Source organism: Ranitomeya variabilis, chromosome 6 (assembly GCF_051348905.1).
Source record: "Ranitomeya variabilis isolate aRanVar5 chromosome 6, aRanVar5.hap1, whole genome shotgun sequence".
NCBI lineage: Eukaryota > Metazoa > Chordata > Amphibia > Anura > Dendrobatidae > Ranitomeya > Ranitomeya variabilis.
This window is the reverse complement of record NC_135237.1, coordinates 169,404,329-169,431,684: the sequence shown is the minus strand read 5'-3', so window position 1 is coordinate 169,431,684 and position 27,356 is coordinate 169,404,329. Positions and strand designations below refer to the sequence as shown.

Here is a 27,356-nt window from a genome sequence, read left to right as displayed (position 1 = left end):
TGTAATGAGTTTGATCAGAGTGTTATTTGCATAACCGACTCGATTCTCTCAGGTGAGAGAATGTACAGTGGTCTTCTCCGGCCCTAAGGCTGAATTCTAGCAGATATGCACTTAACAGAGGGTAAAAAGATGATACTTTGCCAGAGTTGAACAGATAATGACTGTAGACAAATGAGATTTAACACAAGAGTGAAGCTAGACACAGAAAGAATGGGGGAGCTGATGGCATCAGAGCTTGACTAGAGGGAGGTTGACAGAACAAAGCCAATGGATTACATAGCAATGAAAACAAATCCCACGTCATCATCAGAGACCATCATAAGTATATATTGGGAACGGGAGTATTATTTTCTGCTATATACTCTTGACAGAAGGTTGCAATGTTCCCCTATGTGCTTGAAAATCCTTATACAGGAATTGAGCCGATTTCAATAGCTGACAACCCTGTATGACTATATTGGTTGTCACTGTAGTAATAACCATATGGACAAGAGCCGATATCTACCTGGTGCTATTTATATTAGACTATCTAGGAAAAAGATCATTTCATTTTGTACAAAGACATCGTGTTAAATAAACATATTCTGAGCGTTTTTTATTTGAAGCGCGGTTTCATCACATTTTCTAGCCATCTGGCTCCAGTAGCTTTACAGGGGTTAAAAGTGCATAGTTAAAAAGTTGAATACGATCTTAACACATATAAAAAAAAAAGCATGCCAGGTAGCCATATTAATTTAGCTGAGAATAATCACTGACAGTGTTAAAGGTCTTCTTATACAGTCTTGAGTTATTGCAACACTTTTTTTTTTAAGAATCAGTTCAAAAAGTTACTCTCTGTTCCATTCGTTGCCTGCGCATGGCACACAGGTAGGCAGGAGCAGGCGGTTAGAGCAAGCGGCATTCTACAACATCCGGTTGGTAACCTCAGTGGTGATGGAACGTGTGCATCCAAATGGTATCACTTGGGCTACGCGGGTGCAGCAGTTCTGGTTCACAGTACAGTCCGTATATAAGTGTAAATATTTCTTGTTTCTGAGAAGAAAGAGGTACATTCATTTTTTATCTTTCATGCTTAGAATTAGCTACATTACGTTCCACACTGACACCATTGGCTTTAGATGTGAGCTCCTTCTTATTGCAGTCTTTTTCTAGGTAAAACTCTGCTAGTACAGGGCAGTGCTCTGATGCCACTCCTCCCCATGACCAGTTGTCTGGAATCCATGGATTTGTTAGGCCTTCTCTCACCACCAGAGAATAACCTGCATAAAAGGAAAAGAAGGTCAAGTAATGCCTTAGGAACCGCCTAAAATAACATATGCTTTTTAAATTTGCTGGCATAGGCCCAGAAGTAGGAGTTTTGTTAGTGTAGGTTCCCATTTATAGAGGTTACCTTTTCACTAGCACATGGGCTCACAAAATTTGATCAAAATATAAGAATCTGATATCTAAGTATAGTCTAGATAGCAGTAATTAATCCAAAATTCTACTATTCACTGTTTGCATATACCTTAGCATGGTCAGAAAGCGGCTGCATCTCTTTGTATGCTACGAAAACAGGGTTTTATCATTACCCATGTCAATGGGGTTTGACTCCACACACCTGACATTGCTCAAATTAACGTAAGTGCTGATGCTAAATGATCACTGGTAAGGTGTGCTGGTGATGGTTCATGAATGGTCCAAGTCATGTAGGTGAAAAAGTAATCTCTGGTAATGCCACTTTATGCTTCCCATAGTTAGAATCAAAACTGTAACGTTAATATCTCTGCAGTGGAGAAGAGAAAGTAAAAATAAGAAGTTTTATTCAGCTCTGCAGCCACTATTCCATCATGTAGCCAGTTTAGCATGTTCCAACTGGTGAAAGCTATAAGGAATTGGGTGCAGCTTTCAACTGCTGTGTGCCACAACCACAAATATTGCTTCCCTCAAGAAATGGAGTACATTTCTGTAATAATTTATGCCACCCTTGTGGTGTAAATTATATTACATTTGATTGGCCATCCCCCATCTTTAAAAAAAAATTGGCAAAAAATGTGTGACATGTCAAGCAGTTTTACTCACAAAGACTGGCAAAAACTGAATAGTGGTCTTATATACCTATTTTATTTATAATTGTGGGCAGAAATATACATCCTGCCTAGATGTCCATTTGTGAAATTCTGCAAGATACAAATATAAGGTGCAGCCACCTACCATGTGCCATCAAGTGAAAAATATAAACCAAGTGTAACAATACGACTAAGCTTCAGAAAGCGGAAATATAAGGAAGGGTACGACTAATGGCACTGCTGGGATAAGTAGGAGTATTGTGGACAATTCTCAGGCCGGGACACTTGGAAGTTTACTGGTAGAGGAAGGAACTTCCCAAACTAGAATGAACACAACTACATCCTGTCCCTGAACGTCAATTAGTTTAATGTCTGGTAAAACATCACATAGTTCTAAAACCGACCTGTGAACACTTTCTTCAAGCTCTTGCTGATCCAGATATTGTCTAATGACTTGTTGCCTTGTGGACTTTTTGTGCTGATATTCGTATGTGTGTTTGCTGGCAGCAAGCTCTGAAACTTTTCTTTTCTCAGAGAATCAAAGTAATTGCTATCTGGTGATTGGCTGAATCCTCCTAAAATGATCACATCTTTTTCACCTGAAACAAATAAAATAAACATCAACCACAGAGAATCAGAGAATTGTGCATGGGGTAAATATTATAAGACACATTGAAAGATACATGCGCAGAAGTGATGAACACATTACTAAATGAACTGCTTACTGATGTGCATTTGTACTAGTGTTAGTACCTCGTATCATTTGCATACGCTCCGCCTCCTTGCCTCTTCACTCACAGACATTAGCACACAAAATTATTTTGATGCGACACTCTCCTCACCCCTCATGGGCACATCATTTTTGCCTACCATTGCTCTTCACTCCCAAGAACTAGACTCATTGCTCCCGCCGGTGGTGGACATCCTCACCTCTCACATAGCTTCTCTCTCACACGGGACAAACTACACAGACGGTAGAATAAGCTGGAGCTTCCTGCTTTGTTCCTCTATGTCCCTTATTATAGTCCTGGTGAGCACACCTTAAGTAGTGAGCACCACTCACCCCAACGTCTAGATTGCTATTACGCAGACACATTGTACTGAGCTCAACTGTGTCTCATGTATGTGATCTCTACTTGACAGCAACATGTCTTTTTTAACTACTATGTTAAGTTATTGGGGGTAAGGCCACACATTCTAAACCAACCAGACCCCACGCTGCACTTTGACCAAGCTGTGTCACCATCAGCTCAGTGCATTAACTTTTTAAAGACACAGTAAAACTTTCACTTCTAATGAGCAGTTTTTCAGACCTATACTAAGGACAACTTTCTTATACAGTTATATGAAAAAGTTTGGGCACCCCTATTAATCTTAAGCTTAATGATTTATAAAAATTGTTTTTTTTTTGCAACAGCTATTTCAGTTTCATATATCTAATAACTGTTGGACACAGTAATGTTTCTGCCTTGAAATGAGGTTTATTGTACTAACAGAAAATGTGCCATCTGCAGTCAAACAAAATTTGACAGGTACATAAGTATGGGCACCCTTATCATTTTCTTGTTTTAAATACTCCTACCTACTTTTTACTGACTTACTAAAGCACTTTTTTTGGTTTTGTAACCTCATTGACCTTTGAACTTCATAGCCAGGTGTATGCAATCATGAGAAAAGCTACTTAAAGTGGCCACTTGCAAGTTGTTCTCCTGTTTGAATCTCCTCTGAAGAGTGACCTCATGGGCTCCTCAAAACAACTGTCAAATGATCTGAAAACAAAGATTATTCAACATAGTTGTTCAGGGGAAGGATGCAAAAAGCTGTCTCAGAGATTTAACCTGTCAATTTCCACTGTGAGGAACATAGTAAGGAAATGGAAGAACACAGGTACAGTTCTTGTTAAGGCCAGAAGTGGCAGGCCAAGAAAAACATCAGAAAGGCAGAGAAGAAGAATGGTGAGATCAGTCAAGGACAATCCTCAGACCACCTCCAGAGAGCTGCAGCATCAACTTGCTGCAGATGGTGTCACTGTGCATCGGACAACTATACAGCGCACTTTACACAAGGAGAAGCTGTATGGGAGAGTGATGCGAAAGAAGCCGTTTCTGCAAGCACGCCACAAACAGAGTCGGCTGAGGTATGCAAAAGCACATTTGGAGAAGCCAATTTCTTTTAGGAAGAAGGTCCTGTGGACTGATGAAACCAAGATTGAGTTGTTTGGTCATACAAAAAGGCGTTATGCATGGCAGCAAAAAAACACAGCATTCCAAGAAAAACACTTGCTACCCACAGTAAAATTTGGTGGAGGTTCCATCATGCTTTGGGGCTGTGTGGCCAATGCCGGCACCGGGAATCTTGTTAAAGTTGAGGGACACATGGATTCCTCTCAGTAAATGTGGTACGTCCTATTGGGCGGCAGACAGATGAAGTGATGCATGAGTGATGCAAGTAAATAACAATCAATAACAATTTACAGTTATATGAAAAAGTTTTGGCACCCCTATTAATCTTAAGCTTAATGTTTTATAAAAATTGTTTTTTTTGCAACAGCTATTTCAGTTTCATATATCTAATAACTGTTGGACACTGTAATGTTTCTGCCTTGAAATGAGGTTTATTGTACTAACAGAAAATGTGCAATCTGCATTCAAACAAAATCTGACAGGTGCATAAGTATGGGCACCTCACTAGAAAAGTGACATTAATATTTAGTAGATCCTCCTTTTGCAAAAATAACAGCCTCTAGTCGCTTCCTGTAGCTTTTAATGAGTTCCTGGATCCTGGACGAAGGTATTTTTGGCCATTCCTCTTTACAAAACAATTCCAGTTCAGTTAAGTTTGATGGTCACCGAGCATGGACAGCCCTCTTCAAATGATCCCACAGATGTTCATTGATATTCAGGTCTGGGGACTGGGATGGCCATTCCAGAACAGTGTAATTGTTCCTCTGCATGAATGCCTGAGTAGATTTGGAGCGATATTTTGGATCATTGTCTTGCTGAAAGATCCATCCCCTGCGTAACTTTGTCACTGATTCATGAACATTATTGTCAAGAATCTGCTGATACTGAGAGGAATCCATGCGTCCCTCAACTTTAACAAGATTCCCGGTGCCGGCATTGGCCACACAGCCCCAAAGCATGATGGAACCTCCACCAAATTTTACTGTGGGTAGCAAGTGTTTTTCTTGGAATGCTGTGTTTTTTTGCTGCCATGCATAACGCCTTTTTGTATGACCAAACAACTCAATCTTGGTTTCATCAGTCCACAGGACCTTCTTCCTAAAAGAAATTGGCTTCTCCAAATGTGCTTTTGCATACCTCAGCCGACTCTGTTTGTGGCGTGCTTGCAGAAACGGCTTCTTTCGCATCACTCTCCCATACAGCTTCTCCTTGTGTAAAGTGCGCTGTATAGTTGTCCGATGCACAGTGACACCATCTGCAGCAAGTTGATGCTGCAGCTCTCTGGAGGTGGTCTGAGGATTGTCCTTGACTGATCTCACCATTCTTCTTCTCTGCCTTTCTGATGTTTTTCTTGGTCTGCCACTTCTGGCCTTAACAAGAACTGTACCTGTGTTCTTCCATTTCCTTACTATGTTCCTCACAGTGGAAATTGACAGGTTAAATCTCTGAGACAGCTTTTTGCATCCTTCCCCTGAACAACTATGTTGAATAATCTTTGTTTTCAGATCATTTGACAGTTGTTTTGAGGAGCCCATGAGGTCACTCTTCAGAGGAGATTCAAACAGGAGAACAACTTGCAAGTGGCCACTTTAAGTAGCTTTTCTCATGATTGCATACACCTAGCTATGAAGTGCAAAGCTCAATGAGGTTACAAAACCAAAAAAAGTGCTTTAGTAAGTCAGTAAAAAGTAGGTAGGAGTATTTAAAACAAGAAAATGATAAGGGTGCCCATACTTATGCACCTGTCAAATTTTGTTTGAATGCAGATGGCACATTTTCTGTTAGTACAATAAACCTCATTTCAAGGCAGAACCATTACTGTGTCCAACAGTTATTAGATATATGAAACTGAAATAGCTGTTGCAAAAAAAAAAACAATTTTTATAAAACATTAAGCTTAAGATTAATAGGGGTGCCGAAACTTTTTCATATAACTGTAAATTGTTATTGATTGTTATTTACTTGCATCACTCATGCATCACTTCATCTGTCTGCCGCCCAATAGGACGTACCACATTTTGAATTGACATCAGTCAACATTATAAAATATATGCATGCATATACAGGGTGGGCCATTTATATGGATACACCTAAATAAAATGGGAATGGTTGGTGATATCAACTTCCTGTTTGTGGCACATTAGTATATGGGAGGGGGAAACTTTTCAAGATTGGTGGTGACCATGGCAGCCATTTTGAAGTCGGACATTTTTGATCCAACTTTATTTTTTTCAATGGGAAGAGGGTCATGTGACACATCAAACTTATTGAGAATTTCACAAGAAAAACAATGGTGTGCTTGGTTTTAACATAACTTTACTCTTTCATGAGTTATTTACAAGTTTCTCTTTGTTTATAGCCACTGACATGTTGCAGAGGTTAACATGTGAGGAGCGGATAGAAATTGTGTTGATGTTTGGTGAATGCAGTACCCGGGTCATTGCAGCAGATTTCAATTCAAGACACCCTACGCAAGAAAACTGTCACCATTCCCATTTTATTTACAGTAGGTGTATCCATATAAATGGCCCACCCAAAATGTTTGCCTCATCACTGAACATAATGTTCTGTGTAACCTGAGGGTCCTGTTCCAATTTTTGTTTTGCCCATTCTGCAAATTCAGCACGCCGATCTGGGTCACCAAACATTCCCATTTGATTTAGGTGTATCCATATAAATGGCCCACCCTGTATATGTATACCTTTTCCCACATATCATGCTTCCATCATAAAGATACCAAATATAAATTTTTGGTGAAGAATCAACAACGAGTGGAACACAATTGTGAAGTTGAACGAAATTTTTTGGTTATTTTACATTTTTGTGGAAATTCAAAAACTGAAAAGTGGGACGTGCAATAGTATTCGGCCCCTTTACTTTCAGTGCAGCAAACTCACTCCAGAAGTTCATTGTGGATCTCTGAATGATCCAATGTTGTCCTAAATGCCTAATGATGGTAAATATAATCCACCTGTGTGTAATCAAGTCTCTGTATAAATGCACCTACTCTGTGATAGTCTCAAGGTTCTGTTTGAAGCATAGAGAGCATCATGAAGACCAAGGAACACAACAGGCAGGTCCGTGATACTGTTGTGGAGAAGTTTAAAACCGGATTTGGATACAAAATTATTTCCAAACCTTTAAACATCCCAAGGAGCACTGTGCAAGCGATCATATTGAAATGGAAGGAGTATCATACCATTGCAAATCTACCAAGACCCGGCCGTCCCTCTAAACTTGCAGCTCAAACAAGGAGAAGTATACCAAAAGAGAACGCCTCATATACCAATTTTAGAGGCCAACACAAGAGGCGAAACTTATATGCCTCCACAACAATATATATACCAATAGAGAGACAAATTGGAGGAGTAGTTTCCAATATAAATCATTTATTAGTTTAAAAATTTACAATACAAAAATACATTAGATATACTAATTATAAATACAAAAGAGTACACTTCAGATGGAATAAACCATCTATGGATGGGTGTCAGCAGAAATTTGAAAAGTAACGGGAACAGAACCCCAAACAAGGAGAAGACTGATCAGAGATGCAGCCAAGAGGCCCATGATCACTCTGGATGAACTGCAGAGATCTACAGCTGAGGTGGGACAGTCTGTCCATAGGACAACAATCAGTCATCGTACACTGCACAAATCTGGCCTTTATGGAAAGTGTGGCCATTTCTCAAAGATATCCATAAAAAGTGTCATTTAAAGTTTGCAACAAGCCACCTGGGAGACACACCAAACATGTGGAAGAAGGTGCTCTGGTCAGATGAAACCAAAATCGAACTTTTTGGCAACAATGCCAAACGATATGTTTGGCGTAAAGGCAACACAGCTCATCACCCTGAACACATCATCCTCACTGTCAAACATGGTGGTGGCAGCATCATGGTTTGGGCCTGCTTTTCTTCAGCAGGGACAGGGAAGATGGTTAAAATTTATAGGAAGATGGATGGAGCCAAATACAGGACCACTCTTGAAGAAAACCTGTTGGAGTCTGCAAAAGACCTGAGACTGGGACGGAGACTTGTCTTCCAACAAGACAATGATCCCAAACATAAAGCAAAATCTACAATGGAATGGTTTACAAATAAACGTATCCAGGTGTTAGAATGGCCAAGTCAAAGTCCAGACCTCAATCCAATCGAGAATCTGTGGAAAGAGCTGAAAACTGCTGTTCACAAACGATCTCCATCAAACCTCACTGAGCTCGAGCTGTTTGCCAAGGAAGAATGGGCAAGAATTTCAGTCTCTCGATGTACAAAACTGATAGAGACATACCACAAGCGACTTGCAGCTGTAATCGCAGCAAAGGTGGCGCAACAAAGTATTAAGTTAAAGGGGACGAAAAATATTGCGCGCCCCACTTTTCAGTTTTTGAATTTCCACAAAAATTTAAAATAACCAATAAATTTCATTCAACTTCATAATTGATATAGTGGCTTGCAAAAGCATTCACCTCCTTCGGCATTTTTCATGTTTTGCTACCTTACAACTTGAATTTTCACAGTTTTTTTTGAAGATTTGCATCAGTTCATGTAATGAACATGCCTACAACTGTGAACATTTGGTTTTCTTTTTTGGTTTTCTTTTCATTGTGAAGCAAAAAACAAATAGGACAAAATAACTTAAATCTTAAGTGTGTATAACTATTCACCCATAGTGGGAGTAACTACAGCATGTGTAAAGTAAATAATAAAATAAGTAAATAAAATTGCCACCATCAATTCAAGTTGTGTTACTAGCGCTACCCCTGCAAAAAATAAAAATAAAAAAAATAATATGTAAATATATTTGTTACAGAATGGGGAATACATGTTTAAACGTATTTTAGTATTTCTATTTGGTCATAGATATAAAAAAAAAGTAAAACAATGGGAAAGTAGACACTTATTTCCTTATTTTTCCACTGATATGGCCTGATATCAGAAAAAATAGAGAATATGACAGTGTCATAAAAATGAAGCCACATGTATCAGGAAAAAAGAGGAGTATCTGAACAAGAAAAAATGAACAACTCTTTAAAAAAAAAAATGTGCCTGGTCAGGAATGGGGGTAAATGGCCCGGTATTGAACTCGTTAAGCTGTGGTTTGTCCTAACCCTTTAATGTCATCAAATATGTGAAGTGTACAATCATTTAAACGAGCTCACAATTTGCAGATGGCAACTAAATCTTTAACTAAGGACTCTAAAAATTAACTTTTATTTGTGCTATTAAAACGGAAATAGATTAAAAAATTTCACTTGTCAGTGTGTACAAGATGGGTACAAGCTTGCTATTAACAAGACAGGTGTCTAATGAAATTGCTCCTATCCCTATCCATTGACGGTATCCAGGGGTATGGAGTAAGGTGCGTCCACTACCTATATCCCATTAAATCCTCCTACACATTCACTGGTTAGTGCTATTAAAATTTGCTCCTAAGCCTCCCCAACATGTTTCACCAGGTACACTGGCTTCGTCAGGGGGTTGAGGCTGCAGTTGATAAAAGTAAATTTTTAGAGTCCTTAGTTAGGACTCCGGCAATTTGGGAGCTATTGTTATGTTACCCTACGCTGACTTGGTTGGACGGCATTTGTTTGTTGGTAGCAATCGGTGAAAACACACAAAACCAGTTACATAGGATACCAGGAGGAAAAGGGCCATTTTACTGCTGGTCAGTCGTAGATTAAGAGGTTAATAAGCTGCAGTCTTCAGCTTCTGGCAATGTAAGTGCATTACGGTGAGCAACGTGATTGACATGACTAGCTAAATGTTGTGAGGAGGAGCGCATTGCAAAGCAGGGAGCCAGGGGTGCAGAGCGGTGCGGCCCTGAAGATTGACAGGTGAGGACATGGCATGGTTGCATCACTGGACCGAACTAAGTGCACTCCCATGCAGCTAGTAGATGCAGCTTGGCCTCTGTAGCATGGGAGCAGCGCACGGGGACTAAAATCTGTCGGATCCAGCCAGCGTCAGGGCAATGCAAGCAGGCTGTAAAGCATAGAGCCTGTGTGCGCTCCTTACTTAGGTAACCAGCCAGGCTGGGACTGCAGGGTGGTCGGTAACCTAGGCAACGAGCTGTACACTACAGATTTAACATTTCTACCTTCTTGAAAATTGAAGACATACAATAAAAGCAAAATTGCAAAGTTGTTAGATTTTAAGAACTTAAACAACCCCTATAACAGAAGGAACACTTTAAAGGTCACAATAAAAAATGTATGAGTAAGGGAATGTGCATGTTTTTCATTTTTTTTCTGTTTGTTTTTTAATCTTAACATGCTTAGGCCATGTTCACACGTTCAGTATTTGGTCAGTGTTTTACGTCAGTATTGCTGGGCAGCTAAAAGGGTGCCCAAACTTTTGCATCTGCCCATTTTCCTTTTTGTAATTTTTAAAACGTAAAAAAAATGACAATATATATTTTTTTGCCTTAAATGCAAAGGAAATGTGTCATCTTTAACTTTAGCCCTTTAGAGGTCATTTCATCTGCAACTTACTTAATTGTTCACAATAATAGTCATTTTGACCAGGGGTGCCCAAACTTTTACATGCCACTATAAGTGCCTTATAAATTGCAGGCTCCTGACTATAAGGGCTTGTTTCCATTTGCGAGAAACACGTCCGTGTCTCGCAGGTGAAAACCCAGCTCTGGCGCCGGCACTCCAGAGCGGAGCGTGCGGCCGCATAGGAACACATGGAGCTGCATGCTCCGCTCCAAAGTGCCGGCGCCAGAGCTGGGTTTTCACATGCGAGACACGGACGTTTATCTCGCAAGTGGAAAGGAGCCCTTTAGTCTAGAAATTGCGCAGTCATTGATTTTTCTACAGCCAGAGATAACATTGACTGTACCAGCAAGCATTCCAGGAATGACTCCCAGGGACAGGCTAGATCATGCCCAGGTAGCCCGGACCTTGCTGCGCTGCATACCTTTCAGGGTCTCCTGCAGTGTTTGTCCAAAGGTGGATGATTTGTGGCTGTCGCTGTGCTGCTTTCCACCTTCATGTGAGGGAGGGCGCAGATGAATATTCACCAAGGTGACATCACTCGTTCCAACCTACGTAACATGGAGAAAACCGCATTAACCAGGGCTATCAGTAGTAAAAGAATTAGATCAATGACAAGTAATAAATATAGTAATACTAATATGACCTGTGCTGTGCGCCTGCTCAATATAGGTTTAGGTTGCGAAAAGTAAAGATTTAAAAAATCATTAGTCGGCACAACATTAAAAAGTAACATAAGAAATTATGTAATATATCTTATTGGAGAAATCCGCTACTTTCTCCCTCATTTATTCATTCTCAAAATTCTTAAATTCACAGGTAAAATGTGTCTTTAGTGAATACAGATTTTCCCATTACTACGATAAGAGATGACGGTTGGTGCTCATAAAGTTCTATGGAGAACTGTAACTGGTTTCAGGAGAACTTGTAGCAGATTGTCTGTGTCCACCTCTAGCTCCTCCTCCCTCAACTTGCTCCTCCCATCTGCATAGAATTTTAAAAATACCAACTGTCATCTCTTATTTCAGTAATGACAATAGATAATCCAGGAGAAAGAAGAAGATTTATCTGATCAGATATATTACAAAATTGCCTATTTTCTTTTGTAGTATTGGTTATGAAGTAAAAATTAAAATGACGGTTACTTTTTGAGCTGACATGGTTGCCAGTCTTTACCGTCACTATTTCAACCAAGGTAGTATGAAGTAAAATACGTGGAAAGGCTGACAGCTTGGCATCCTAGATTGGATTTCTACAGTGAACTCTTCTGATCTGATCTTCCATCGCTAAGAAAACATCCCAGGAAGTCCAAAATGACTGTCTGTAGCTTATTATGTTCACTGAGAGGAAAGTGAGTGACCCTGATCTCATTCACTAATTTTTCAATTAAAATATGTTCCTTCATCCTTTACAGCTCTGTGTGCCTCTCAGAATTTCCCTGTTAGTCCTCATCCTATGAACATGTACGGGTTCAGGTCATACAGAGCAAACACGTGATGTTCCTTCTGGTGTTACTGAAGAAGAGTACTTAAAGAGGGATGGCCACAACTAATTTTTTTTTTTCTTAAATGCATCACTTTAAGACTAAAAATTCATACTTGCAATTGTATTTCATTAATAATGTTTGCACTATTTGGCTTTTCCGGGCTTTTTGTTTCCCTACATATTCAACTTTGACGTTGTCTTTGGTTATAAATCAAATGAGAGCAGGTCTGAAAAGACAGGTGAAACAGTTACAATCTCTCCCATCAGGCCTTTACAAAGAGCAAAGGCAAGTGATGCAAAATGTTTAAGAAAACCATTTGCAAAAGTGAATTTTTAGCCTCAACTACACGTACTTTAAAGAAGCACTTCCATCAAAGTTTTTATCTTCTTAATATATTGCAGTCATCATATTATATAGCACTGTGTACTTACAATTGCTCATTTTGCTTTTCTACTTAGTGAATCCTTCTCTTTTCTTTGCTCTGTGTAGAAACAGGAAGTCTCTTGTCCCTGTAAAAATCATTCCCCTCTTCAACTTCTGACCCACCTTCTCCCTCCTCCCCCTGCCATAAGCTTTTGCAGTGACTTATGACTTGTGCAGAGCTAGTAAGTTTTTAATCATGTGAAGTCATAGACATAATGGAAAAGAGAAGAATTATCTGGGTAGAAAGGTAAAATGAGCAATTGTAAATACACAGTGCTATATAAAATGATGATTGCAATATAGTAAGATGATAAAACTTTGATGGGACGATAGCTTCTTTAAGGCCCTTTGAGGTTTACATGGCCCATAGTGGTTTATGGTTGTGTAATAAACCAGAAATGGACTCACTTAAATGAAGAAACTGTGGCTGTATGTTTGAATATCGCTGCCAAGTGAGTGTACCCCAACCCGCTTCATGATCACAATATGTACAGGATAAGTAATAACATCTCAAGTGCAAAGTATCAAATCATTAGTGCCCAAACTCATTCTGGGAAGGGGGTTCTGCAGAACCCTTATGACGACAGCAATTTATTAAGAGGATAACAATTTTGATGTGAGGAGTGCTTCTTCAATCACAGGCTAAGTTTCTTTCTTATTTGACTCTATACAGAAGCCATACTTTTTTTTTTTCATTTTCAACCAGTGTGGCTGTATGAGGCTTTGTTTTATGCATACAAACTATTCTTTTGTTTTTAGGTACATATAAATTACTTGCCTTTGCTCGTTATCAGGTCCAGAGGGGGCAGAGACAGCTAAAGGCAGCCTTATATTTACCAATCACATTTAAACTTACAAAGAACTCTCTCAGAAGCGTTCATGCCCTGATCTGCTGAGCACACAGGGTGGGGGAAGTCAATCGATCCGATTGGAAAAGCTTGAAAATCCATAAGTTAGGTAGTAAAATTAGAGGTGGGGACAGAACCAGAGAGGACAGGACTGAATACATTCTGTGTACAATGCAGGATAATCCATTGGCAATAAATATACAGTGTAAATATGCAGGGCCAAGCGCTCTGCCAGAACCGAACTGTGATGAACTAGGAGAATCTCCAGCAAAACTCAAAAACAGTAACTCATTGAAATTATTCATTGCAAAATCTTTTAGGAATCCCAGTGAATCATTTTCATAAGGATATTCGGTTCGGTAAGCAGGGACTCACAGAACTATAAAGACACAGAGAATATGCCATATACCACATGTTTGCTAGGGAAAGGGAACCAAATCACAGGATGGTAAACTTCCACAGTTTATATGTGTATGCTTTTGGAGGAGGCTGGTGGTGGGCCAGCAGGGAACTTAATGATCAAATGCATATACGTTTTACTTTTGACTGAATTTAAAGGCTAAAAGCCCCTATCGGTCGGCAGTCTAATATGTATGGAAGCCTCCTGACGTTCTCCAACAGATGATATTCGGGAAGAGAATGAACAGTCCTGTTGTATTTCTAATAGCCAATGCTTTTTTTACATCAGGAGATAAGCCACAGCCAAAAGAACATTATAAAGAACAGAGGAAAACTAAGCATTGCTGAAAGTTCTTGTGTATAGGGGAAGACGGTGGACAAGTCTGTCAACCAAACAGTAGTTGGCTGACAGCTATGTAAGCCAGTGGTCCCTAACTTTTTCTACCTCGAGAGACACATTCAGCTCTGAGACAGTATCGCGAGCCACATCCAGAGCCCCCCCACCCACCCCCCAATAGTGACAGAGCCTCAATTTTTGGCATAATGGGAGCCAAAGCTTCTCCACAGAAATCATACCAAGGCAGTGCACTTACATCCAGGGGATCACACCTTACCCTCATTTGGTATTCTTGTGTCAAGTACTCCCAACACACTATGACATCCATTTTCAAGCGCCCCCTATGTCTGTATCATCCTATGTCCACCTTAGAATTTACTTAATCTCTCCAAACACAAGAATGATATATGTGCATCCAGATCTGCTCTTCTATGTGGGCCTACTCACAAAAGTCACCATCTGGAGACCTTCTCTTCATAGCTTTTTGGTAGACCTGGTGCGAATACAGCAAGTTGGAAGAGAGTTGTGAGTCACCCATCATAGCCTCATGAGTCACATGTTGGGAATCCCTGATCTAGACCAACAAGTGAAGAAACTGGAAACACAAAGAGTCTTTGTATTTCAATTGTTTGTAAATTTATGAAACCTAAAAATATCTTCCACATTTAGAACTTCTGATATTTCTCTTATCAACTCTTCATCAACAGGATGCAGTTGTTTCACAATAGGAAGCGCTATCTACAAAATAAAATTCTTCTATTTTAATTTGGTCCAGAAAATAATTCAATATTTAATCGGCAGCTTCCAAAATGTGATTCCTACTTTGCACATAAGAAGCCAAGTCGATATCTTAAAGTGCACCAGCAGGTTCATATAGAATCAAGGTCTCTATATGCTGAGAACTGTGAAGCATTCAGTTCTTCAGAACATGTGAATATATAAATGCAAATATACATATTACGATAGAGAGGAAGCTGAAATATGGTGCTCAAAGTATGGTTTGTAGATGGCACCTGTTCTCTGCTGTTAAAGTTATCCCAAAAGTAGGGATTCAGTTTCTTAATCTTATAAAGTCTTAGGGTACCGTCACACAGTGCCATTTTCATCGCTACGACGGCACGATTCGTGACGTTGCAGCGTCGTATGATTATCGCTCCAGCGTCGTAGACTGCGGTCACACGTTGCAATACACGGCGCTGGAGCGATAATTTCATGACGTATTTGCGATGTAGAAGCCATTGGTTACTGTGCGCACATCGTATACAACCTGTGTCACACGATGCAATCATGCCGCCACAGCGGGACACTAGACGACGAAAGAAAGTTTCAAACGATCTGCTACGACGTACGATTCTCAGCGGGGATCCAGATCGCAGTAGCGTGTCAGACACAGCGATATCGTAACGATATCGCTAGAACGTCACGAATCGTGCCGTCGTAGCGATGAAAATGGCACTGTGTGATGGTACCCTTAGAATTGTGTGCATGAACCAGTGCCCTGTTGTATCTGATGTACATTAGTGGCAGTGGTCTGTTACCTTGAAATGTGCAATGTAGGGTAGTGAATGCAAGTGCTTGCCGTTGCCATTGGTTTGATGGGCTTCATGTAAACTAATATTCTTCAGTTCAATGCCAGCCGTTGTATCCCACAGAAATCCAGAATAGATTACTTTCTGCAACAGAAAATTGGAGAAGGAATTAATGACCAGAACAGTTTCTGATAAACATTATTTACTACCTAAACCCATCGACAAATGTGTAGATGAAAAAGAAACATTGGCAAAGGATGTACATGAAGATACAAATAAGACACACTCATGGGATAGAATCATAGAATATTAGAGTTGGAAGGGACCTCCAGGGTCATCGTGTCCAACCCCCTGCTCAATGCAGGATTCACTAAACCATCTCAGACAGATGTCTGTCCAGCCTCTGTTTGAAGACTTCCATTGAAGGAGAACTCGCCACCTCTCGTGGCAGCCTGATCCACTCAATGATCACCCTCACTGTCAAAAAATTTTTTCTAATATCTCGTCTGTATCTTCTCATTTTCATTTTAATTCCATTGTTTCTCGTGTTTCCATGTGCAAATGAGAATAATGATGATCCCTCTACACTGTGACAGCCCTTCAGATATATATTTGTAGACAGTTATTAAGTCTACTCTTAGCCTTCTTTTTTTGGAAGCTAAACATTTCCAGATCCTTTAACCGTTCCTCGTAGGAAAATACTTTGCACTCCACTCACCATCCTGGTAGCTCTTCTCTGAATTTGATCCAGTTTTTCAATATCTTTTTTTTAAAAAAAGAACTGGACACAGTATTCCAGATGAGGCCTAACCAACAAGGAGTAGAGGAGGATAATTACTTCACGGATAGCTGACAGACATGATGCGTTGTTTCCAATTTGTGAAAGTCGTTCACATCCCTACGTCTGCCCGTTTTTTCCCAGCTTCTAACACATCAACTCCAAGAACTGGCTGTTCATTGTTTTTGTTTTTTCTAATGCAAACACGATAAAAAAAACATAACTCCCAGGTCCACACGGACAGTATGTGAACTTCTCTTGTTACATCATACAAATATTTGCCTGACTGAAGTTTAGCTTTGCTGCCTGACATATTGAACTGACATATCTGTTACATGCCAGACTGAATCAATATCACCACGTGACGTCCAAGGACTACATGAAATAAAAGTCACTGGCCCCGGCATGAACTCATGTGCTTCAATCGATGATAAGTTTATACAAACTTCTAAAAAGTAAAGCACACTTTTCCCAACCAATTTATGTTGATGGAACGTTTATCATATGTTTTTTAAGTGTAACAGTCACCTATGTTGTAATGTAGTCAGCAGAGATGAGAGAATACATTCAAGTGGAACTAAATTCTACTTGAATTTTGCAAAAAACCCGCATTCGCCAAACTGCAGATTTTTTGTAATTCAATTCTGTGAAAATTCAGCAAAATGGCAGCTCCTGATGGAGAAGTAGGCAAGCTTGGTTACTGAAATTAACTAGTCAGCCAGTCCCGTCTCATACAGGACTTTCCATGTGCTGACACAGGTCACAAGGAGCCGCTAACGATTCCTAGAAGATTGGGGGAAGCCTTGGTTACCTGAAGTGTATGAATAAGCTCATATCTGTATGAAATAGCAAGATATACAAGGTTGTTTTTTTCAAACTGGACAATCCCTTTTATGTGTTGTATTTTCTGCAAGCATGGTCATTGCTCGTATGTGTCCAATTTTTTTTTCATTGTTTTACTCCAGAGAAAATATAATTGTCTTGTAAACACTCACATTTTTATAATTATGTCCCAAACTGTTTCTTTGTTTGCTTGAAAATACCTTTTAGGGCTTCAAGCCCCTTTTTATGACATGTTACAGAAGATGACCTGGAGCTAACAGCATAGTGCAGCTCTCTGCTGCTATAACTGGGGTACAGTAATTCGGCTGTAATAATAATATATTTATTGACCAGAAGTGCTCTAAGGAAGGTTCAGAGGAGATCCAAGGTACTGTAATGAGACTCTGTCAGTGACCCCCTGACAGCTCTAAAAATGGTTACCACAGACAGGCCTAGTGTTAGCCACTCTGTTTAACAGATACAAGGGGTTTCCGTGGCCTTCCTCCTTTATCCTCTGTACAGGGATCTGGACCTACACAGGGGCCCCTTGGTTGGTGCCTTGGAGTAGGCTGCTGGCAGGAGTGGTAAGTTCGTCAGGTCAGAATCAGGTACAAAAACACTAGACAAAAAGATATTCAGTAAACAGGCCAAAGTCAGAACAACAAACCTACAGATAAAAGTAGGAGCTGAGAAGCAGAAACAAACCAGAGGAAGAACTAACTATATTTGGCAGATACCAGCAGTATACTTTAGCAGGGTGTGGTCCTGTCCAGTGGGCCAAAGCTGGACTGCACATCCATACTGCCAGACAGTACAGCACTACAGGTCTCAGCTACAATAAGACCTCATTCACACTAGTTTATAGCACGGCTGAGTGCTATCCGATGTTCTAGCACTCAGCCCAATGTTGTACTATGGGGCACTGCAGACCTCCAATTATTTTTTCATGCCGATTCAGCATGAGAAAATAATTGCAGTATGCTCTGAGTGCATCCGATAATAGGATTGCACTCACCCATTCAAGTCAATGGGTGCCAGTGAAAGATCGGACTCATCTGATGTCATCCAAGTGGAGTGATATGGAGAAATTAAGAGAGTCAATGGAGAAATTAAGTTCTCAGTCTTCTCAGCACTTGTGAGGCAATTATTTAATGAGAGAGAATCAACGCACACTCAGATGACACTCGGATCAAACTCTGATAGTCTTTGTTCTGAGTGTCATTAGCATAATCATCCTGATTCTCTCGCAGGAAAGTATATACACAGTGTCAGTAAACCCTAAAGAGCTTCTGATTCCGGCGATTCCCCTTCACCAATCAGCACTACAAATCCACAATGGTTTTCTCTCTTTATTATGCCACTTGTATGAAGTCCTTTTAGTCCTTTAGGGGTAAGTTCACACAGGGCGTTTTTGCTGTGGCAGGAAAGAAGCTGCACCAAAAGCGCAGGTTTAGGTGCCTTTTTGGTGCGTTTTTTGCGGCGTTTTGGCTGCGTTTTTGCCACTTTTTTTCAGGCGTTTTTTTTCTTTGTGCATGAAAATAAAGTTGAGTGCACACAGAGAAAAAAAAACAACTTCCTGTAGATAGCATGAATAGATAGAATAGATAGATTGATAGAATAGATAGAATAGATAGATTGATAGAATAGATAGAATGAATAGATTGATTGATAGAATAGATTGATCGATTGATAGAATAGATAGATAGAATAGATAGATTGATAGAATAGAATAGATACATTACCTGCGGTATCCTCTTCCCTGGCATTTTTCCATGATGCAGAGGTTACCTCCGGTCAGGCAGTGAGGGAGCGCAGGCTCAGTGACGTCACCGCTAGTTACTGAGCCTGCGCCCGCTCCGTCTCATTCATTCCCCAGTAGCTTACAGCCGGGAGCGGTCTCATTAGCAGTTCTCCCGGTTATAAGCTTTATCTCCCCCAGATACGGCGTGGGACACTCGTTATATCGGACTGCGACGGATCAGGGAGTATACTGTACTTTTGCTTTTTTATTTTATTTTTATTATAGAAGATCGAGGGCTTCCCTTTGGAATGGCAGAACAATAAAAAGATGGTCAAAACTGCGGTGTTTTATTTCATCAAAAAAACTTTTTTCTGCATGTGTGTGTTTAACCCTTTAACTGCTATAGGATTAGTAATGGATAGGTGTCTTTTTGATGCCTCTCTATTACTAAGCCGGCTTAATGTCACCTTACAATAGCAAGGTGACATTAACCCCTCATTACCCCACTTGCCACCGTTACAGGGCAAGTGGGAAGAGCCGGGCAAAGCGCTAGAATTGGCACATCTAATAGATGCGCCTTTTCTGGGCAGCTGTGGGCTGCTAGTTTTAGGCTGGGGGGCCTATATCAATGGCCCCTTACCAGCCTGAGAATACCAGACTCCAGCTGTGAGCGTTAGCAAGGCTGGTTGTCAAAAATGGGGGGACTCCAAGCCGTTTTTTTTTTAAATTATTTAAATAATAAAAAAAAAGCAGGAGGACCCCCTATTCTTGATAACTAGCCTTGCTGAAGCTGACAGCTGGGGGTTGCAGCCCCCAGCTGTGATTTTTTTTGTCTGGCTGGTTATCAAAATTAGGGGGGAACCCACGCCGGTTTTTTTTTTTAAATTATTTATAGCACAGGAGCGACAGATCAAAACTCCCATCCACTGCTCCTGCTCTCACTGTAATTAGGATTAGCAGGTGTCGGACGATGGGAGCAGTAGTCCCATCAGCTGACACCAGTGATCAGAGGTGAAGTTTACACCTCCGATGGCAGCTGAGCGCTCCCCGCTGTCTTCTGACAGTGTGGGAACTGCGGCTCTGACAGGCGGGGAGGATTTCCCCACCGATCAGAAGCGGTGTTTGCTGCGCTGTTATGCATATGACAGCGTGTCAAACACTGTAATGTCAGGGCCCCCATTTAAGTGAATGGGGTTCGGGTCCGCTCTGCTGGATGACAGGCTGCATGGACGCATCATGCAGCCTACCATCTAGATCAGTGATGGGCAACCTTTTGAGCTTGGTGTGTCAAAATTCGCCAAAAAACCGAGCATAACTTGGGTGGTGTGTCACCTTGATAAAAAAAACATAATTTTGCGACATGTATAGTTTAAATAACAAATATGTATAATTATAATTATTTAACTTACCTGCTTAGTGACTTCTTTGTTCATCTGTCAGTTGGTTTCTTTTGTTGGTCTTGCTATTATTTAACTTGTGTGGGGTGCTGTGAACTAAGATAAGTGAGGGGGAGGGGGAATTCTTGCGATGGCGAACCTGTGGCACTCCAGCTGTTGCGGTGGTAACTCAGATATTCTCTTAATAATTGCATCTTTATTCTGCATATCATGAAATAGAACTGGTGCACATCTTAAGAGAGTATCTTTAATAAATTCTCCCTCACTGAGTGCTTTTCCATGCTGAGCTATGGAGTGAGCAATGCTCAGACTTGCAGATGTTAAATTTGTAGAGCTTTTTACAAATTTAAGGATGGAATTAGATTGGCTCTTATGAAGGTGTAGCTGCCTGGAAATGTATTCCTTTCTTTCATCCTCACTTTTTTTCAAGAGCTGGGAATGATTAGTTTCAAAATGTCTATTTACATTCCACGTTCTGCTTACTACCGTTTCACTACATAGAACGCAAAATGATCTGCCATTTTTTTCTATAATGCCATACAACTCAGTCCATGTCTTTTGAAAGGGTCGGCTACTGCTACTACTACCACTCCCTTTACTTAACTTTGTTTTTTTATTTTGTGGCTTCTCCATGAGAGAAGATTTATAGTTAGCCCTGCAGGCAATTAGCAGAAATAGGGGTTAATAAGGATGCACCACAAACAGTAATGGTGGTGGTGGTACTATGCTGCAAGATGGCGTTCCTAATGGCGGGAAACGGCACCCATAGCACAGGCCTCTTCCAGCCTCCCCCTCACTTATCTTAGTAATGGCCAATGACACCCACAGTTCACTGGATGATGGTTGCTGTAGTTGTCACAGGGCCTGCAGACAGCAATCACAGGGCCTGCAGACAGCAATCACAGGGCCTCCAGACAGCGATCTCCTCAGGCCTCAGAAGTGCAGCCTGGGACTTCTGGCCGGCGCAGCAGGGAGCAGCGCAATGCCACCCAACAGAGCTAGGGCGCAGAGCGGACTCTAGGCATGGGACCGGTAGGTCTGATCTTTCCAGCCGGCGAAGCAGGGAGCAGCGCAATGCCGCCCAAACAACACAGCTCCGATGCAGAGGCCTGGGACTTCCGGGAGCTGCGCCTGGCCTACTGGAAGTCCCAGGCCTAGACGCTCTGCACCGGAGCTCTGTTGTTTGGGCCCACAGACCTCCTGCATGGCATCTGACCCGCGCGGAGGCCTGGGACTTCCGGGAGCTGCGCCGGGCCTACCGGAAGTCCCAGGCCTAGACGCTCTGTGCCGGAGCTCTGTTGTTTGGACCCACAGACCTCCTGCATGGCATCCGATCCGATAAAAAATCGGATCGGATGCCATGCAATGTAAAGATGCAATTTCTATGGGGCCGCGGCCGGCGTGTCACTGAAAATGACTACGCGTGTCAGCACTGACACGCGTGTCATAGGTTCGCCATCACTGATCTAGATGTAGCAGAGCCGAGTGTGACGTCACATCCGGCTGTCCTTGACTTTTCTGCAGCAAATACGCTGCAAGAAAAGTCAACCTGCGTATTTGCAGCGTTTTTTCACCATCCATTCAAGTCAATGGGTGGAAAACGCTGAAAAGACACTGGAAAAACGCTGAAAGAAGTGACATGCCCTATGTCAAAAAAACACAGCAAAGCACAAAATACTGATCACACAAAACCCAATGTGTGTGAATGAGATTTCTGAAATCTCATAGGCTTTGCTGGTACTGTAAAAAGCAGCTGAAAATTAGCAGTAAAAAAAAACGCCCTGTGTGAACTTACCCTAGGAATTCTCTTTCCTGAGTGACTGCAATGCTTGTACAAGGGTAATGTGGTACTGCAAAGGGGTCACAGATAGCTGAAAGTGAATATTCTGAAAATAATATATAGTCTAGCAGACCGTAACGTTATGTCCATTTGTCCCCATACAGACGATCGCAGGCACTTTGTAAACTATTAAAAGAAATGATGCCGCTGCCAAATGCTAAAACAATATAGTTGCTTAATCGATAATATTCCATTAAAGTGGTATTAATGACAAGCAAACTTCCTGCCAAGTTAGAACACTCATCAACAATGCATAGATTGCATCTCATCTCATAAATGACGGCAGCTTGAAATAGCATTGCTGGTTGTTGTCTTTCCATGCAAGTTATATGCAATTCTATGCAAGTAAAGACTTTTTAGCTGATCATTTCACTGGATCATAGTGCTGAAGAAAGGGATAAATGGGGAGGACGAAGTAATAAGAAATATTTATCATGTATTATACTTTCCTTATATAGCACCATCATATTCCACAGCGATTAAACAGACCTCATCATCCCCATCCCCACTGGGGCTCACAATCTAAATTCCCTATTATTATGTCTTTGGAGAGGGAGAGGAAACCAGAGAACCCGGAGTACCCACACAAAAGGGGTGACACACAAGCGTCTCGCAGATGTTGTCCTTGGTGGGATTGCAAAGCAACAGTGCTAACCATTGAGCCACCGTGCTGGAGGAGCCTATGATATATGAAGCTTCCTCATAGGCTTTAGCGTACATTTACACAAGACATTTTTGAACATGCAGTCAAAACATCGTTACATACCACTTGTAAATCCAGAAGTGTTGTCTGCGTTGCCTCTGAAGAAGTAATTTGCATATTTAATTTCCTAGAGGAGCATGCATGGTGTATAAGTCTCATCAATCTGACATGCCAGGCCTGACTTGTCCACAAGGAGAAACGTTACCCCTTAGATCCCAGTCAGAGGCCTCTCATGCAGCCAAATCAGATCTCATGCTTTGCACTGATGAGGGGCAATACTCCAAAATACAGAGTCTTGCAAACTGAGAATTTGATTTGGCTTTTATCCTGAGTCATGTGACAAGGCTTGGTAAACAGTCGATATTGACTTTTAGGATTGCTACTTCCCATAGGAGGCACTAGTCCACACCTCTCTGAAAAGGAAATTTGCATATCTCTTTAGGTTAAAACACTTTTTCGAAGAGGTTATTTGTCGTTCCATTTTTACTGATGATTTTTTCTAAATGTGTCAACAGTAAAAACTATGACATTTGGCAGTAAAACATGTGGTATTACATGCAGTTTTGACTCCATTTAATGAATTAAACTCTGAATTCAAGTAATTCAATGTCAGTTGCCAAATGTCAATGTTTGCTTAATTTCTTGTCCAAGGGCAGCAGAGGAACTCCTGACAATCTATGAGGAAGAGTAGACTTCAAATTTGGCATCCATAATTGATGGTTGTACTCTTGTGAGCAGTGAGCCATCATAATGTTCACCTTCTCATGAACAGAACCTATTACAACTGATAAATGATGCTTCCATACCACTTCTCTTGCAACGTGTTGTTTAACAGCATATTATAATGGTCATGCTATTAGTCAATGAAATTGCCACTATTGGTAGAATATCAGAAGAAAAAGGAAATACAAATTGAAGGTAACTATAAATGAGTAAATCATGTGAAATCCTTTATTATAAAAAGCTAGGGCTAAAACACAAAGATACCACAGGTAGGATTAGACAGGTGAACCAGGTTGGAGAAAGGTATTTCAATTCTGCTCTGTCTAATTAATCGGTTTCATTGGCCTCTGGCTACAGATTGACATTAACCGGCATTGCCTTTATAACGCGGGTGATGGGCAGACACTGAGAAAGGTGCTCGTACACATGTTGGCTGAACTTGCTGATATTGATGGGTTTGGCTCACAATCGAATGTGTATGAGGACCCTGCACAACTGTTCATTGGTCAAGATGTTGATTTCGGACTGCCGATTGCTTTGTTCTCTTGGAGATAAGACGTATGGGAAAGATGGCTGCGGGGGTTGCTGGCCAAACAACCGGCCAAACCATCGCTAATCCAACAGCCATCTGATGTGTATGGCGGGCTTTATGTATTACTTCAATTAAATTCATCATTTTTTTCTGAAGTAGTTTCCAGAAACCCATTAGTAAATCGGCATCAATTACCAATTTAATACACTGTGGAAAACATATCATAAAATTAAATCAGATTATTATCTGTTGAAAGTACATTTTAGTGTGGTTCAATTCCATGGCGATTCTGTGGTTTGTGAAGCCAGTCCTACAAAATCTGCAGAAGCGATTCCAGCTTTCTACAGACTATGAACGTCATATAAATCTGAAATTAATATGACATGATATTAGTTCAACGTTTGTGTCTGACATTTTACACACAAACCCAGAAATGGTTCTACAAGGAAAACTATACATGAGAGATTCATACTACTTCTGTTTTTTTTTTGTATACAATCCTGGGTTGCAGGGCCGGACTGGCCATAGGGCACTTCTGGCAAATGCCAGAAGGGCCGGTGCCAGTGGTGGGCCGCTCAATCCGCCGCCCCCGCCGTCGCATTCAACTATACCGGCGTATAGACGCCGGTACAGTTGAATGCAATGATGGAGGAGAGAGCGTCTACAGACGCTCCTCTCCCATCATTCCCCGCTCTGCCTCTGACACTGCGGGTGCGCGATGATGTCATATCATCGCGCACCTGCTGTGTCCCGGGCAGACTGCAGCTGCTGAGACAGGAGCAGGAACCAGGAAGCAACGCTGGGCACGAGGAGAGGTGAGGAGAGTTTTTTTTTTTCTGGACTGTGGGGCCATTCTCGGAGGAGGTGAGGGGAGGAAGAGAAGAGATGTGGGCTGTATATAGTTCTCTGTGGGCTGTGCTCTGTGCTGTATACTGCTGTGGGCTGTATATAGTTCTCTGTGGGCTGTGCTCTGTGCTGTATACTGCTGTGGGCTGTATATAGTTCTCTGTGGGCTGTGCTCTGTGCTGTATACTACTGTGGGCTGTATATAGTTCTATGTGGGCTGTGCTCTGTGCTGTATACTACTGTGGGCTGTATATAGCTCTCTGTGGGCTGTGCTCTGTGCTGTATACTACTGTGTGCTCTGTGCTATATATAGTACTCTGTGCGCTGTGCTCTGTGCTGTATACTACTGTGGGCTGTATATAGTTCTCTGTGGGCTGTGCTCTGTGCTGTATACTACTGTGTGCTCTGTGCTATATATAGTACTCTGTGGGCTGTGCTCTGTGCTGTATACTGCTGTGGGCTGTATATAGTTCTCTGTGGGCTGTGCTCTGTGCTGTATACTACTGTGGGCTGTATATAGTTCTCTGTGGGCTGTGCTCTGTGCTGTATACTACTGTGTGCTCTGTGCTATATATAGTTCTCTGTGGGCTGTGCTCTGTGCTGTATACTGCTGTGGGCTGTATATAGTTCTCTGTGGGCTGTGCTCTGTGCTGTATACCACTGTGGGCTGTATATAGTTCTCTGTGGGCTGTGCTCTGTGCTGTATACCACTGTGGGCTGTATATAGTTCTCTGTGGGCTGTGCTCTGTGCTGTATACTGCTGTGGGCTGTATATAGTTCTCTGTGGGCTGTGCTCTGTGCTGTATACTACTGTGTGCTCTGTGCTATATATAGTTCTCTGTGGGCTGTGCTCTGTGCTGTATACTACTGTGGGCTGTATATAGTTATCTGTGGGCTGTGCTCTGTGCTGTATGCTACTGTGGGCTGTATATAGTTCTCTGTGGGCTGTGCTATGTGCTGTATATAGTTCTCTGTGGGCTGTGCTCTGTGCTGTATACTACTGTGGGCTGTATATAGTTATCTGTGGGCTGTGCTCTGTGCTATATGCTACTGTGGGCTGTATATAGTTCTCTGTGGGCTGTGCTCTGTGCTGTATATAGTTCTCTGTGGGCTGTGCTCTGTGCTGTATACTACTGTGGGCTGTATATAGTTCTCTGTGGGCTGTGCTCTGTGCTGTATACTACTGTGTGCTGTATATAGTTCTCTGTGGGCTGTGCTGTATATAGTACTCTGTGGGCTGTGCTGTATATAGTACTCTGTGGGCTGTGCTGTATATAGTACTCTGTGGGCTGTGCTGTATATAGTACTCTGTGGGCTGTGCTGTATATAGTACTCTGTGGGCTGTGCTGTGTATAGTACTCTGTGGGCTGTGCTGTATATAGTACTCTGTGGGCTGTGCTGTATATAGTACTCTCTGGGCTGTGCTGTATATAGTACTCTCTGGGCTGTGCTGTATATAGTACTCTGTGGGCTGTGCTGTATATAGTACTCTGTGGGCTGTGCTGTATATAGTACTCTCTGGGCTGTGCTGTATATAGTACTCTCTGGGCTGTGCTTTATATAGTACTCTGGGCTGTGCTGTATATAGTACTCTGGGCTGTGCTTTATATAGTTCTCTGTGGGCTGTGCTGTATATAGTTCTCTGTGGGCTGTGCTGTATATAGTTCTCTGTGGGCTGTGCTGTATATATTACTTTGTGGGCTGTGCTGTATATATTACTCTGTGGGCTGTGCTGTATACTACTGTGTGGACTGTGCTGTATACTTCTACGTGGGCTGTGCTGTATACTACTGTGTGGTCTGTGCTGTATACTACTGTGTGGTCTGTGCTGAATACTGCTGTGTGGGCTGTGTTATCTACTATGCGAGCTGTGCTATAGTATGCAGGCTGTGCTGTATACTATGCGGTTTGTGCTATATAATATGCGGGCTTTGCTATATACTATGGGGAGTATATTATATTCTATGGGGGAGGCCATGTTATGTACTATGTGGCTGTGTTATATACTATTGTGGGGGTATATTATATTCTATGGGGGAGGCTGCGTTATATACTATGGGGGGCTGCATTATATTCTATGGGGGGCTACATTATATATTATGGGGAGGTGGGCTGTATTATATTCTATGGGGGTTACATACTCTGGGGTGGCTGCATTATACTCTGTGGGGTGGCTGCATTATACTCTGGGGTGGCTGCATTATACTCTGGGGTGGCTGCAT

At 41.5% G+C, this 27,356-nt stretch overlaps 1 protein-coding gene across 1 annotated transcript in view; it reads right to left on the bottom strand.

Moving 5' to 3' along the window:
* Positions 1-580: 580 nt before the first annotated feature.
* EEPD1 (endonuclease/exonuclease/phosphatase family domain containing 1) overlaps positions 581-27,356 on the bottom strand; it is a 188,791-nt gene continuing 162,015 nt past the window's right edge. The window contains exons 4-7 of the mRNA XM_077269235.1: positions 15,762-15,896; positions 11,155-11,281; positions 2,453-2,647; positions 581-1,259 (exon numbers count right to left, since the gene is read on the bottom strand). Of these exons, the coding sequence (XP_077125350.1) occupies positions 1,060-1,259; positions 2,453-2,647; positions 11,155-11,281; positions 15,762-15,896 (657 nt within the window). The 3' untranslated portion in view covers positions 581-1,059. The remainder of the gene's footprint in view (positions 1,260-2,452; positions 2,648-11,154; positions 11,282-15,761; positions 15,897-27,356) is intronic.